Source organism: Periplaneta americana, chromosome 14 (genome assembly GCF_040183065.1).
Source record: "Periplaneta americana isolate PAMFEO1 chromosome 14, P.americana_PAMFEO1_priV1, whole genome shotgun sequence".
NCBI lineage: Eukaryota > Metazoa > Arthropoda > Insecta > Blattodea > Blattidae > Periplaneta > Periplaneta americana.
Genome location: NC_091130.1, coordinates 26,330,359 through 26,347,184, shown reverse-complemented (window position 1 = coordinate 26,347,184; position 16,826 = coordinate 26,330,359). Strand labels below are relative to the sequence as shown.

At 36.3% G+C, this 16,826-nt stretch overlaps 1 protein-coding gene across 1 annotated transcript in view; it reads right to left on the bottom strand.

Annotated features, from left to right (window-relative positions):
• The window catches only part of LOC138713204 (dendritic arbor reduction protein 1-like), a 528,115-nt gene that overhangs the window by 102,300 nt on the left and 408,989 nt on the right, over nt 1–16,826 (bottom strand). Inside the window, exon 3 of the mRNA XM_069845107.1 lies at nt 4,800–4,859. Within this exon, the coding sequence (XP_069701208.1) occupies nt 4,800–4,859 (60 nt within the window). The remainder of the gene's footprint in view (nt 1–4,799; nt 4,860–16,826) is intronic.

Sequence of the window (16,826 nt, the reverse complement as noted above, 5' to 3'; positions counted from 1 at the left end):
ATATCGGAAGCTAAATTAACCGATATGTATAATTAATTATTAATTCACCATTGGAAAGTATAGTTCCTCTAGATGGACATAATGCTATAATGTTATTACAGTAACTTCTGAGTGAATCGAGGACAGGTAAGATTAAAATAGCTTCTTATGCACAGAAAACTTGGTAGGCTATTCTGTACATTCGTTTCCTGTATTTCCTAAAATAATTTTTATGACCAAATGAGTGGTCTCTGGATCAAAATGATCGCATTTTAATTATGCAAATACAATTTAAATTAAGTAACACAATAAACGATTTATCCTTATATCAAACACGAATGTTCCCTGGATCAAATGTCCTATTTTAATTATGTAATTACTTTATATTTATTTCCAACGGGTGCAGCGGAGCGCACGGGTACAGCTAGTTACAAATAACCTGATTAATACTTACTTACTGGCTTTTAAGGGACCCGGAGGTTCATTGTCGCCCTCACATAAGCCCGCCATTGGTCCCTATCCTGAGCAAGATTAATACATTCTTTATCATCATATCCCACCTCCCTCATATCCATTTTAATATTATCCTCCCACCTACGTCTCGGTCTCCCTAAAGGTTTTTTCCCTCCGGCCTCCCAACTAACACACTATATGCATTTCTGGATTCGCCCATACGTGCTACATGCCCTGCCCATCTCAAACGTCTGGATTTAATGTTCCTAATTATGTCAGGTGAAGAATACAATGCGTGCAGTTCTGTGTTGTGTAACTTTCTCCATTCTCCTGTAACTTCATCCCTCTTTGCCCCAAATATTTTCCTAAGCACCTTATTCTCAAACACCCTTAACTTATGTTCCTCTCTTAAAGTGAGAGTCCAAGTTTCACAACCACAAAGAACAGCCGATAATATAAATGTTTTATAAATTCTAACTTTCAAATTTTTTGACAGCAGACTGGATGATAAGAGCTTCTCAACCGAATAATAACACGCATTTCCCAAATTTATTCTGTGTTTAATTTCCTCCCGAGTATCATTTATATTTGTTACTGTTGCTCCCAGATATTTGAACTTCTCCACCTCTTCAGAAGATAAATTTCCAGTTTTAATGCTCCATTTCGTACAATATCCTCGTCACGAGACATAATCATGTACTTTGTCTTTTCAGGATTTACTTCCAAACCCATCTCTTTACTTGCTTTCAGTAAAATTTCCGTGTTTTCCCTAATCGTTTGTGGATTTTATCCTAACATATTCACGTCACCTTCATAGATAAGCAGCTAATGTAACCCGTTCAATTCCAAACCCTCTCTGTTATCCTGGACTTTCCTAATGACATACTCTAGAGCAAAGTTAAAAAGTAAAGGTGATAGTGCATCTCCTTGCTTTAGCCCACAGTGAATTGGAAACGCATCTGACAGAAACTGACCTATACGAACTCTGCTATACGTTTCACTGAGATACATTTTAATTAATCGAACTAGTTTCTTGGGAATACGAAATTCAATAAGAATATCTTATAAAACTTCTCTCTTAACCGAGTCATATGCCTTTTTTAAATCTATGAATAACTGATGCACTGTACTCTTATACTCCCATTTTTTCTCCATTATCTGTCGAATACAAAATATCTGGTCAATAGTTGATCTATTTCGCCTAAAACCACACTGATAATCCCCAATAATTTCACGTACATATGGAGTTAATCTTCTCAAAAGAATATTGGACAAAATTTTTTACGACGTCAACAAAAGTGATATTCCTCGAAATTTACTAACCTCATTAATACATTAATTAAATGAACAATTATTCAATTGTTATAAAGGAGTTTCATTTTCTTTAGATACAATGGACATGAAAATAGAAAATGAAGATGTAGATGTGGAAGTAGGATTTCGCACTTTATTTAGTACAATGGATTCATGCTCATCGATTTACGTGGAAACAGTTGGCGACTCTGACTAAACAAAAGAACGACCATGCGATAAATTGATAGTGATAAATCGAGCTGCAGAAATTATCATGATGGTCATACATCACGATAATTTCTGCAGCTATGATTGGTTGGAATTCAAAATTTCATTACACTTCTTTGGCCGAAAATGTAATGACGTCGCATAACTAAATAGTCAAAGTAAATTGTGTTAATTGACCGCTAAATTCTTAAAAAGTGCACAATATTGTGCCTTCTTTGATATTATTATAAAATATGGAATACATTTGTGGGGCAATGCTAGTAAAATAAATAAGGAAATTATTATAATCTGGCTTTCGGATAGAAGCTCCCTGTGAAGCAGACTTGAATAATTTCAAGGGAAAAATTTTTCCGGGGCCGAGTATCGATCCTGTGGCCCTTCGCTTAGCTCACGAATGCTCTACCAACTAAGCTACCCCAGGAACCATACACACACCGTCACAATTCTACCATTTATATCTACCAATTCAAATGGGCTGACAAGACGCTAGAACCCAACTTTGAGTGCACACAATTCAGTGTAACAAGAATATGAACTGCAGTGACAAGAAGTCCGACCCACTCGGAAGTGAGACAATAACATAATAGTACATTATGCAACGAGCCTATAATGGTAGTAATTAAGACGCTCGTATGAAAATTATAGGCAAGTTTCATACGAATTTTTATGCTCGACCATATTTCTAACTTGAAATTATTCATAAGTATTCATATTATTCTTATCTGACTGGAGAGCGGAAGTGACCTTGTGCAAGCTCGTATATTGTGAGATGTGCGCAGACGTGAAAGTATTGATTTTTTCCGAGGAACAAATATCATTGACCTTGATATAATCTAGAGAGTAAAATGAACATTAATCTTGATATAACCTGGAAATTGATTTAGACATTGAAAAACGAGATGACAAATTGAATTTATTTGAATATTATTTACAATTAACGCTACTTATTATAGTAACAGAAAATAACCTTCTGCAACAGTATTGGATTTCCAACCTCCGTGACGTTTCGCTAGTTGTCTTTCGATTGCATTTCCGAGAATAATAGATACTTGCGCTTTCATATTGCTTTCTGATTGGTGAAAAACCTGAACTTTAATGAATAGGTGTACTTTAATGAGGTCCATTAAAGGGCTCCTACCAGGTGTATATTTACTACATTTCGGCATGGTCGAGCATAAAAGGTTTAAAAACCCCTGAAATTGTCATAACTTTGCTAGGTAATTGGATCAGTCCTGCTTCTGTGATATTTACCCATGTTGCGTCTCTCAAGTAGATTTCTGCTAATCTACAGGGACATCATTTTATTTTTACTAACATTTTTAATATTAACCTGGCTATACCTTTAGAGAACCGGAAACACCGTTCACTACCCCTTTCCAAGACTGGAGTTCGATGATACTGGCATAAAACACAAACAAATCACTTTACTTGGTATAGGAGGGAAGAAAAATAGTTCATCCATTTACGTAAACTTGGAAATATCGTAATTTTGAGCTCGATAATTTTCATTGGTTTTTTGTTTAATCAAATTGCAGTACTGCATTAAGAATAAGTGTTTTTACTCACGAACTGAATTATCCATGCGAACGTATTCATTATGCAGTGTATATTATACTGTCTATAGCACATTAGCGTACAATATAGAGAAATAAGTTAAATTGAAAAATAATCATAATATGGATATTTAAACAAATTTTTGAAAATGGTTCATTTCGATACAGGCTTCAGTTCTTTTGTGCATATTATCTCACTATAGACTATTGCATTTAATTCTAATTGCCAGTTTCTTCCTTCGTACTAGCAACTCATGTTGAAATAATTCTGTACCTACTCTACAAAAGAGTACCTTACGTACTGTAAATTCAATCTTCACTTCTGCCCGACCCGCAAGGATAAAATTACTCAGACATGCTATCTACTGTCCGTCCAAGTGGTTATGCCGCAGGATCGTGGAAAGGGGGAAAATCACGTGACAGTTAATTACTTAACAGGCCCTTTTATTTAAGTTATTTTACACAGTTGTATAATATTACGTAAATGTCCAATTCCTAACAGAAATTAATGTTTTCAGAAAAGAGCTAAGACAGCCCAGGTTTTACAGAGTTGCGTGCAGAAGCAGGTGTGGGAAATCGGGATGCGACGTAGGCAAACGGACAGTAGGTCCTACCTGTGCGAAAATATGGTTCAATATTGAAAACTCTTTCGTCACTGGAAAACGCGAACATATTTCTGGAACGTACTATACTCACTAATTCAGTGCTTTTTACTATATGCAGCCTTGATTCTGTGTGGAGGACAGTTGGAACTTAATTTGTAGAAGGGGTGGGAGTGAAGTACATTCAAAAACTCAGGTACAATAAAAATTGAAGTAAAAATAAAATGATGTCCCTGTATAAAACTACGATATTCCACAGGCATTTCTGAACGGAAGCCTGAGTCTCTGGACATCCCTGGTGCGTGGCATTCCCGTTATGTTTGCTCGTAATTTGTGTCCCGCTCACGGCAGGCCGTCACTTGTGACCGCAATCACGAAAAGTTGAAAAGCACCAAATTGGGATCTGCTCGCTGTGACAGCGTGGTAGACGTTTACGCGAATGTGGTTTCCAAAAGTAAAGGTTGATTATTAAATCTTTGGTAAACCGTGACTAGATGATGGACACCCTAAATGGGAGTGTAACAAACAGTGTTTGGTTCTGTATCGTCAAACTTGACAGAAACCCGGAAGCACTGGAGTTCGAAGCTTGTGTGTGATTTGTTACGAAAAGACCTTCAACTGGTGGAAAATATTCGCATAAAAACTGGATCTCATTGAGTAGCACGGCTGTCGAAAACAAAGTAGTACTCACCCGTGTGTATCCGTTGGTGCGCCTTGAGGTGCGAACTCTTGGTATAAACCTTCGTACACCCTGCAAAAGAAGGAAAACTATATATTCACAAGGCATTTTCATAAATTCAGATGTATGTACAAATAGTTATATAGGCCTATAGGATGATTCACAAGGATTTATCGCCACTTACGGAGCTTATTCCCGAAGACATTCTGATCAAAAAAAAAAAAACGTAAATATGTGCCCTAATCTCAATATTTTCAAAGTTACACTAATTTGTAATTATAATTGTAATTGTATTCTTAATATTGTACTTGTAATCCCCTACTAGAGGGAAAGAGAAGGCATGATTGCCTTTTCTCTACCAGGTTAAATAGATAGATAGATAGATAGATAGATAGATAGATAGATAGATAGATAGATAGATAGATAGATAGATAGATAGATAGACAGACAGACAGACAGACAGACAGACAGACAGACAGACAGACAATTAGAAGTTGTTAGCAAAGTACCTTTTTTTCTTTAGTTTTAAGGGTTAAAAATATTATAAACACAGAAGTATCATTTCTTTAATTGACTAGTATTCTAAAGCTAAAAATGTGTTGTTAATTGCTTTGTACAGATTTTGTTTTTCAATTTTTAACTAAAAATTACATAATCCTTACGCACGTATCACAAAAATTGTTACAAATCATACGACTTTAGGAAATTCATTCTTTATCCGAATGCACAGTATTGAACAATTTAAAAGACCGGCGCGATTTGTAGCAATTGTGATAAATGCGTAAGAAAATGTAATTTTGTAGTTAAAAATAGGAAAAAAATCTGTACGAAGCTACTATGAAATTCAGAACACATTTTTAGCTTCAGAATACTAGCTAATTAAAGAAATGATACTTCTGAATAGTTCATTCTTTATCTGTAATACTCTTTTACCCTTAAAACTACAACTTCAAATTAATGTAACTCTGAAAATATTGAGATTAGGACACATGTTTATATTACATTTTTGCTCAGAATGTCTTCGAAAATAAGCTCCATAAGTGACGGTAATTGTAGATACAAAATCAGATTATAGAACTTGACTTGCAGATTTAAATTTAAAATTTAATATATTTAAAATTTTTTACCTCTCCCACACATTGATTTATATACTGAAATGTAAAACTTAAACTTACATCTGTTTACATTAAAGGCTTTCGAATTGGATAGGAGTGTTCACATTTGAAGGGTTCAGAACCATAGTAGGCCAAGCCCCATTTACTAAAACCGTAGAAAACAGGTGTTAAAATTAACTTATTACTATAATTCAATGGAAACATATAGCAAGTAATGTAAAAGTATACATATTGAAAGTAAATTATATGTTAGTCTTCATTAAACTATGGTATTCACTTAACTTTAACCCTTGCTTTCTCCGTTTTTAATAAATGGCGCTTGGCCCATTATGGCGCTTGGCCGATTATGGCGCTTGGCCCACTATGGCTCTTCATTGTTAGACTGAAAGGAATACATTTATAGTCTCAAATCTAGAATTAAACTTAGAGTTACAGTGGTTTATATTTTTATATTTTTGGATTTAGATTTACATTTGATTTTAAACATAGGTTTGAAAATAGTGTAACTTAAATTTGGTTAGCTTTTGTGAAAGCCACGCAAGAAAAAAAATATATTTCTCTTACTCGTACAAACTGTACTCTGTCGGATTTTAACTGCTGTATTTTACACCGAAGATTTTGAATTCAAAGTCCTTTTTTCCTATATTGGGTGGCAAATTCCAGGAAATCCTCCGTTGTTATTAATTGGACTTAAGGTTTTTGTTACATTAATCTTTCTCAAGTTTCAAGTTATCCTCTACTCTAGTCTTTCACCACATTTTACCACATTTTCCTTCTGAGTAAATTGACGGCAACTGGTCTGCACTGCTAGTGTTTACAAACTTCTACAAACAAGCACTTGTGTTAACATGTTTCAAGTTATAAATGGATTTATGTTTATTTATTCGTTAGATTAACTGTAAACAAACACTCATCCCAAACAACATGACCTTCGAGATCCTCTCTTATCTCAGGGGACAGCGCTAACATCACCAAGGGTAACGGTCGTTGCATCTCTTCATTTTTGTTTGTATATTAATTCAGCACTATCTGCCTGTCTGCATGTCTGTCTCTCTTTTAATTATATACTTTTTTTTTTCTGTTTTTAGTTTATATTATTTTTGTGCTGCAACTCAGAATGTCGCGTGTTCGAGTCCCTATGATGTTTAAAATTTCTCAATTGATATTTCTCACCTCTCTGTGGCCTGGGGTTTACAAAGCTTCCTCTCAGACATGGGTACCGGGAGCGTTTTTCCTTAGGGGCAAAGGCCGTCGCCAGGTACGACATGGCTTGCCTTTCGACGCGATGGTTGGAACCCAGTGGCCCTTGTTCGCCCTACATCCGTTGGATTTTCCGAAGTTTTGTAGATTCCACTTATGTCTCGTGACCAGAATATTGTACGAAATGGAAATATAAAAATTGGAAATTTATCTTTTGAAGAGGTGGAGAAGTTCAAATATCTGGGAGCAACAGTAACAAATATAAATGATACTCGGGAGGAAATTAAACACAGAATAAATATGGGAAATGCCTGTTATTATTCGGTTGAGAAACGTTTATCATCGAGTCTGCTGTCGAAAAATCTGAAAGTTAGAATTTATAAAACAGTTATATTACCGGTTGTTCTGTATGGTTGTGAAACTTGGACTCTCACTTTGAGAGAGGAACAGAGACTACGGGTGTTTGAGAATAAGATTCTTAGGAAAATATTTGGGGCTAAGAGGGATGAAGTTACAGGAGAATGGAGAAAGTTACACAACGCAGAGCTGAACACATTGTATTCTTCACCTGGCATAATTAGGAACATTAAATCCAGACGTTTGAGATGGGCAGGGCATATAGCACGTATGGACGAATCCAGAAATGCATATAGAGTGTTAGTTGGGAGGCCGGAGGGAAAAAGACCTCTAGGGAGGCCGAGACGTAGTTGGGAAGATAATATTAAAATGGATTTGAGGGAGGTGGGATATGATGATAGAGAATGGATTAATTTTGCTCGGGATAGGGACCAATGGCGGGCTTATGTGATGGCGGCAATGAACCTCCGGGTTCCTTAAAAGCCAGTAAGTAAGTATGTAAGTTTGTAGATTCCAGAATAAGATTAGATCGGTCGTTAATTCCCTATGTAAATTGCGGAGCAAACTGATGACGGATGTACTCGTATGTAAATTGCGGAGTAATGAAAGAAGCTATCGAAATGGCTAACATGTAAGTTGCTTCTCACTTTCCCAGACTTAAGACTGACAGATTTCATCGAATTCCGACTTGTCCGGCGTTGACAAGCTGGCCATCTTGCCTCAGCCCTACAGGGAGTGATCACATCCCCAGACGAGGCATTCAACCTCAGCACCCGGTGTCCGAAATTCTTAAAAACTATCTTACCATTGGAAACCCTTTCTATCTCAAAGACTTCACCACAAAATACTTTTAACTGTTACTGACGTTAGATGGAGTGGGGGGGGGGGTTGGAGAGTTGTTGGAATGGAAGAGAAAATCGTGAGTAGTCGTACCTGAGAAAACTGTACATCGGTTTTGTCCATCATATTCCATCACGACCAGACCGGGAATCGAACCCTGAATGAAAGACCAGCGTCCTAGCACTGACCACAGACGCGACTAGAGCCATCTTCGTAAGGTGGTAGCCATAACATCATGTCAACTTTTGGGGCCTATATTTGAATATCTTTGCTTGTATAATATTGTATTATAGAGCCTACCGTGTTATTGCAGGAATGGAAATAGAATACTCGTGTTTGAATGATTTTAATATCCCCATGATGCTGAGATCATATTTACCCCAAACATTTAATATGCAGAACAACGAAACCCAGAACCGTTTTGTAAATTATGCCAAAGAGAACGTTTGTAAGTTTATAATTACAGCTTGGAAACATCCAGAATATATCGATGGTGTTGAGCAGCAAGCTCTTATGTCAAGAAATGAACAAAATGAGATTTCACTTTATCCCTATCAAAAAAATCTTTCTGAATCTTCTGCAAAGACGTTTTATGTCAAGGCATGCATACAAACTTTACAAGAGGAGATTTAAGGGGATACTATGGTGAAATAATGGTGAAAAATTAAGAAAATCCACTTAAAATTTGTGATTCTCTGTTTAGACTGAGCTCAAAAATCTTATTAATTTATATTCCTGTAAATATTTTTGAGCTTTTGAGTCAGTAAAAACCTAAAATTTTGAAAACTTTTTTGCAAGGAATTTTTTTAGTGACGTCAATATAAAATATATAATTCTAAAATATAATTTCAAATTTATTAGTTCTAACACCAGACGCGCTAACCGTTAGGTTAGCGCGTCTGGCCGTGAAACCAGGTGGCCCGGGTTCGATTCCCGGTTGGGGAAAGTTATCTGGTTGAGGGTTTTTCTGGGGTTTTCCCTCAACCCAATATGAGCAAATGTTGGGTAACTTTCGGTGTTGGACCCCGGACTCATTTCACCGGCATTATCACCTTCATCTCATTCAGACGCTAAAGAACCTAAGATGTTGATAAAACGTCGTAAAATAACCTACTAAAATAAATAAAAAAAATAATTGCACTAAATTTTGTACAGATGAAAGTAATAGGCATGTTTATGTACAGTAGTGGCAAAAAAAACCGGACCCACCCTTGTAGCTGATTTCAGAGCCTTGTTCACTCCAGAGCACGATAGACTGGTATTGGGAATAAATTTGAATAAAGAACAAAACAAGTTTCCCTCCCAGGCAGATACGGACCACGAAAGTCTTAGTTACCATGCTCTGGAGTGAACAAGGCTCTGAAATCAGCTACAAGGGTCGGTCCGGTTTTTTTGACACTACTGTACCTATAGTTTAAAATTCATAAATTTTGGGTGAAAATTGTAGAAGTTTCAAAATCACATAATTGGACGGAATTTCGCAATAATAGACCAACCGACAATTTGAAAAAAAATGAGATATTTGCACAAATCTGTTGAATGCAGACTAATTTAACTCGGAAAAAATCAAGAATGCGATATCTGAATAAATTCTTTTATTTATTTTGCTTTGAAATATTAATTCAACTGCTGGTCTCTTATTAAAAATCGGTTAGCTTTTTTTTGGCATTATTTGTGCTATTTTTTGTAATAGTGTGAATGTTATAATACTTCTTGCATAAAATGTTAAAAAAAAAACACATTTATTTCAATGGCCAATATCTCGAAACAGGCTATTGGCTCTTGGATCACTATTGCTAATCACCGTCCAATTGTCCCCTTAAATACACGCTTATGTCAGCTATTAAGATATTGATATGTTTCTTCGCTTTTCTGTAAAATTGAATATTTTGACATACGAGGTTGCTATTCCATCACCATCGATATATCTTATTTATCGAACCGACTGCAAACTAAACGTTAGGTAGAAGCAGTTGAAAGTTTGTTTATCTTTACGAAACCGTGTTTTATAATTACACTTGTATCGGTACTCTAAATCTTTCAAGTTCAGTAATTTCTCCTGGAACGAGGGCACAGCGGGAGTTCGGCGTGTTAAAGACTCCTTTGGTGCAGAATTTATCACTCCGCTGAGCACTACAAAACGTTTATTTTAGGTGTTTCCCAATCAGATGACATACTCCGCCACTCAGAGCTGTCAACGATTTAAGACAAGTCATTACGTACGCAATTTAGAGTGCAATAAAAGGAAACACGGCAAGTAACCATGACAACGCTGTGCCGGAAGAGATTGCGCAAAGCGACAGTCAGCTGACGAAACAAAACATTTGACTTGAGAGAAATCGCCAGAAGTAATTCATTGCTGATGTATGAATGATGTTTCAAAGTGGGCTCTATAGTTTTAATTGGTGATGGTGATGATAGTGTGTTGGTGGTCTTCGTCGTGATGGTATAGCAGGAATTGGAGTACCGCTTTCGTATCTGCCAGGCTCCCAAAGGAGCCCACATAATTTATCATAATAATATAATGGTATAACTTCAATGAGTACACGAAAAATAAAACTTGGAGAATTATTATTTAATTTAGTGACTTCCATAGTCCTGACGGCGATTGTGTGTGGCAGGAATCTGAATACTGATTACTTGATTAGATATCTGCCTGGCTTACTAGAGAAGCTTATATTGAACTTCAGTGAATACACAGTAAAAGCTTGGAGAATTACTGTACACCTATTAATTTACAGTCTTTCTTACCTAATAAAACCTCTTATACAGACGTTTAACTGCCTTATACTTATACAGTCAATAGTTCGTTTTTAAGTTATGTGTAAATTCCTGACTAGTACTCACTATATATGTCGTGTATAACAGTACAACTGTTATAGAACTACGTCATAGTTTCATAATTATTTCATTACAAAAGATAACAGAAAAACTGAGATTCTTTATTGCATCCGATAGTGTAAGCTACCGTGCCGCTCTAAGTATTCATAGTACAACTGGGCCTGATCGATTACCATGCTGTATTTTGATAAAAGAGTACAGCTACAGCAATATTGTTCTGTGATTACTAGGCAGCCATAATCATAAAAATCAGGGAAAAAAGGCATGTTTTGTGATGAGTTTCTCACAGTTTTGTATATTACAAGCAGAATATTATTTATTTTGGAGAGGAACAGAGATTAAGGGTATTTGAGAATAAGGTTCTTAGTAAAATATTTGGGGCTAAGAGGGATTAAGTTACAGGAGAATGGAGTAAGTTACACAACGCAGAACTGCACGCATTGTATTCTTCACCTGTCATAATTAGGAACATTAAATTCAGACGTTTGAGATGGGCAGGGCATGTAGCACGCATGGGCGAATCCAGAAATGCATATAGTGTTAGTTGGGAGGCCGGAGGGAATAATACCTTTGGAGAGGCCGAGACGTAGATGGGAGGATAATATTAAAATGGATTTGAGGGAGGTGGAATATGATGATAGATGCTCAGGATAGGGACCGATGGCGGGCTGAAGTGAGGGCGGCAATGAACCTCCGGGTTCCTTAAAAGCCATAAGTATTATTATTATTATTATTATTATTATTATTATTGATTTTTGACGGAGTTGTGGAAGATTATGATACTGTTACAAGAGAAAAAATGAGAGTGCGAGTGCGAGAATATTAAGAAGGTTTTGCCATATAGGCCTAACGGAAGATAGATTGCCGAAGAAGATGTGTGAATGAATTCCAACAGGAAAAAGGAAGAGAGGAAGACCAAAATTGGCATGGACACAAGAAATAATTAGAACAATGAGAGAAATGGGTTTAGAAAATGGAACATTGGAGAATAGAGAAGAACGGAGAAAGGCTACAGAATCCTGAAAATTATTATTATTATTATTATTATTATTATTATTATTATTATTATTATTATTATTATTATTATTAGGAAAATTCGGTCTTACCAACTATGAAACCCACAGTTCCCGCGTCAAGATTGTGAATGGAGGTCCTCTCATTGTTGTCTTTTTACGCGCATGCGTTGATTACACTACAAACACTGAAGAGTGCTCTGTCAACAAGCTTCCTGCGTTGCCTAATTTCATTCAGGTCTACGTCCTGAAGCATCAGTCGTAAAACAGGTCATTACGAGGGATGCCCAAAACAAGTTTGTGACGACTGTTGTCAAAAAGTCCAGTATGAATTTCCCGTAGCAAATTACATACTGCAATTACTCTGTGCTCTAGCGGTTAGGACTATTCTGATTGGCCTTTTAATGCTATTTAAGGACGCTGTATCAATTGCAATGTCATCTGCCTCAGTAGCTATTGTCCACCGAGTGGTTGTGCAGCAGGGCTGTCGAACCGGAGAAAATCACATGACACTTAACGGAGGTACCCCCCTTTTTTATTACGTTTTATGTTTTTTATTCTATTGGGTTATTTTAAGACGCTTTACCAACATCTAGGTTATTTAGCGTCTGGATGAAATGAAGGTGATAATGCCGGTGAAATGAGTCCGGGGTCCAACACCGAAAGTTACCCAGCATTTGCTCATATTGGGTTGAGGGAAAACCCCGGAAAAAACCTCAACCAGATAACTTGCCCCGACCGTTACTCCACAGGTGTGGACTTTATTATGTTAAACACTTGTATAATATTAAGTACACTTCCTGGTTTCGTACAGCAAATACAGGGACATCATTTTATTTTTACATCAATTTTTATTGTACATGAGTTTTTGAATTTACTTCACTCCCACCCCTTCTACTAATGACGTTCCAACTGTCCTGCACACAGAACCAAGACCGCAGTGAGTTAGTGAGTATAGTATGTTTCAGAAATATGTTCGCGTTTTCCAGTAACGAAAGAGCTTTCAATATTGAATAATATTTTTGCACAGGTACTGTCTTCCGTTTGCTTACGTCACATCCCGATTTCCCCCACTTGCTTCTGCTCGCCCCTCTGTAACGTCTAGTGGCTGGGCTGTCTTAGATCTTTTCTGAAAACAATAATTTCTGTTAGGAATTGGACGTCTACTTAATATTATACAACTTTTTAAAATAACTTAAATAAAAGAACCTTGTTGAGTAATTAACTGTCACGTGATTTCCCCCCTTTCTACGATCCTGCGACATAACCACTTGGAGGGCAGTAGATAGCATGTCTAAATAATTTTATCTGTGAAGGTCGGACAGAAGTGAAGTTTGAATTTACAGTACGTAAGGTACTCTTTTATAGAGTAGGTACAGAATTATTTCAACATGAGTTACCAGTACGGAGAACGAAACAGGTAATAATTGGAATTAGATACAATAGTCTATCGTGCGATAATATGCACAAAAGAACTGAAGTCTGTATCGAAATGAACGGCCACCAGTTTAAAAAATGTGTTTATATATCCATATTATGATTATTTTTAAATGCAACTTCATTCTCTATATTGTAGCTAATGTGCTGTAGACAGTATAATATACACTGCATAATGAATACATTCACATGGATAGCTCAGTTCGTGAGTAAAAACACTTATTGTTAATTCAGTACTGTATTTTGATTAAACAAAAACCTAATGAGAATTATCAAACTCAAAATCGCGATATTTCCTAGTTTACGTAAATGGATGAACTACTTTTCTTCCCTCCTGTACCTAGTAAAGTGATTTGTTTGTATTTTACGCCAGTATCATCGAACTCCAGTCGTGGAAAGGGGTAGCAAACGGTGTTTCCGGTTCTCGATCCGTTAATTGAAAGGTATGGCCAGGTTAATATTAAAATGTTAGTAAAAATAAAATTATGTCCCCGCATTTTCAATAAAGAACCTACAGCCCAGCCACTATCCCTTACAAAGGGACCAGAAGAAATGGAAGGGGGAAACTAGGATGCGACATATCCTCTCGTTTGGACAGTAAATGAGTCCGAGGATTCGCTTTGGAATTACCTAACATTTACTTTACAGTTTAGAATATCCTCGGAAAAACCTAACCACGTAATCAAGAGAATTTCGAACTCACATCTATGGTCTGGATCAGCTTACTTAATACCCTAACCGTCTTACTAATAAAAATTCTATATACATACGTTTAACTGTCTTGTACCATGAGTAGCTCGTTTATACGTCGTGTGTAAATTTGTTACTAATAATCACTACATACGTCGTGTATAACAGTATAACTGTTACACAGCTACGTCATAGTTTCGTCATTACTTCGTTTCGAAAGGTAATAGAATATCTGAGGTTCTCTATTGCATCCGGTAGAGCGCTCTAGTGTGGCGTGTTAAGTATCGATAATACAACTGGCTCTAATCGATTAGCACACTATATTTTGGTCAAAGAGTACAAGCTATAGCAATATTATTCTAATTATTCTGTGCTCTTTGGTTTGTTCTTCTGTGGTTACAAGGCAGCCATCATCATAAAATGAAAGTCGGTACGAACAGCTGTTAGAGAGGCGGCCATTTTTTTTCTCTATATGAAACTCTTAAACAAGGGGTTTCGTGTATATAACTACTGCAAAGCAATTCCCATTGTATAGTTACAGCCTGATGGTACATCCATTGCTTATGCATGGTTTATTAGTAACGTTTTCTGTCTCAACTCTGCATAAGTGTCGTATAAAAACTATACACGGTTTATTAGTAAGATTGTAAGAGTGAAACCTAACCATTTTCCTCCTATTACTACACATGCTAGTAGATTATAGTGATTTTCTAGCTCTGAGGTTGAATTTCCTTTTACCAACTTCGTTTCTAATTTCGGGTACTGACAAATCCTACAAGTGGCAGTTATTTTCTAGCTGTTATGTTGGCAGCAATAATTTAAATTTGCAGTAAAGGAAACTGATGAAAATGCACGTACCTAGGCTTGTGAATTAATAATTAATTAGTAATACCGGTATTAATATTACTATTAATACACAATTCAGTTGTGTTTCGTTGTTATTCCAATTCAATTCTATACTGTATTTAGGTAAGTGTAATGTTTGTGGGCTACTTTCTTTTACTCCGGCTAATTCAAATCACATTCATAAAAGGAGTACTGGGTCCTGCGCCGAAAGTTACCCAGCACTTGTTTTTAATGTGCTGAGGGAAAACCACGGAAAAATCTCAACCAGGTAACTTGTCCCAACCAGGATTTGAACCCGGGCCCGCTCGGACTGAAAGAGTTAAGGCCAAGTTCTCAAATGTACCTGTTGAAGAAAAATCCAGGCTATTTTGTAATTTATGCAATCAGGAATGTTCTAGCGGACGAGAATCATGCCAATACGTACATAGATGTATCTCATTTCATGTATGGGCTATTCCATCTCAAATCGACCGAAATATAGAGAAAATTGACCTTGCAATTTTTAAATACAATAAAACTTTTTCTGTCCGTTGACAACTGTGATACAATGCTTTGTGCAAAGTTTGAGGCATCAGAACTTCATGGTGTTTAAATTTAAAATATTTAAATTTATCGTATTTTCATAAAATTAGCAACTTTAAACTGTTGTGGCTCCGAAACCCTTTCACCCAATGATCAAAATCATGGTTTATTTTGATGCTGAGAAATTAAAGTTTATATTGACATGTAAACAGTTTTCCTTACTTTTTATGGAAATGGATAAATTTAGATTTTTCTTCATTAAGACGCCTTTGACAACGAAAAAGTATTTTAAAAATATATGGTTAGATTCCGCATTGAAAGTACAAATAAACACATATTTTTACTGGTGCACCGTTGATAAGAAAGTATTGAAAATATCAAATACAGAAAATAAATAGTACGTGCGTGAAGTAACCAGCTGACTGTGAGGTGGGAGCTAGCCGAGACAAGCAAGGCCAGGAGAAAAACACGTGATGTTTCGTCTAGTAGCGCATAGCTGGGCTAGCTTTATCACAAGTTTTCATAAACACAGGAGTAAAATGACGCCCAACGCTCGCTTATCTTCAGCTCTCGGTCAGTCCGTGCGGTACTGCGCCGTTCAAGTCCAGGCGTGTGAAAATAATTTATTTAATACCCTCGAAACTTATTGCCGAGCCACTAAGCAAACAATGCCGAATCCCTCTTAATAATGCAAGGTTTTTTTCTCAATATTTTTTACATTTTTACAAATGGGCAAAAAGCCTAAAAGTAGGTAAAATTAGATTATCTGTCTCTCTGTATACAATAAAAATAAGGATTACTTCTTAACATAATCTACCAAATGTCAGCTTCAAAATGAGCTCTCGTTCAATGTTCTGCAGTAAATGGTTCCAGAGTTCTGAGCGCTGAAAGAGGCTTGTTTTTATAAAATACGCTAAATTTGTCGCTCAATAGTACGAAAATCGTTTGACTTTCGATAGTATATTTTTGAAAATGCACTGTCCTCAGCACCTTGTATAAATAGGGAAAAAATTAGAGTATTAAAAAAATGCGAGTTTTTTTACTGATCGATTTCATTTGGAATAGCCCGTATGCACCAGTAACTTATTGTAAAGTTTAAAGAACTCTGTCGATATACAAACATTGCTTGTCCGAAAGAAGGAGAGAACATTTCCCTTTGAAAATTTTAAAATGTAGTG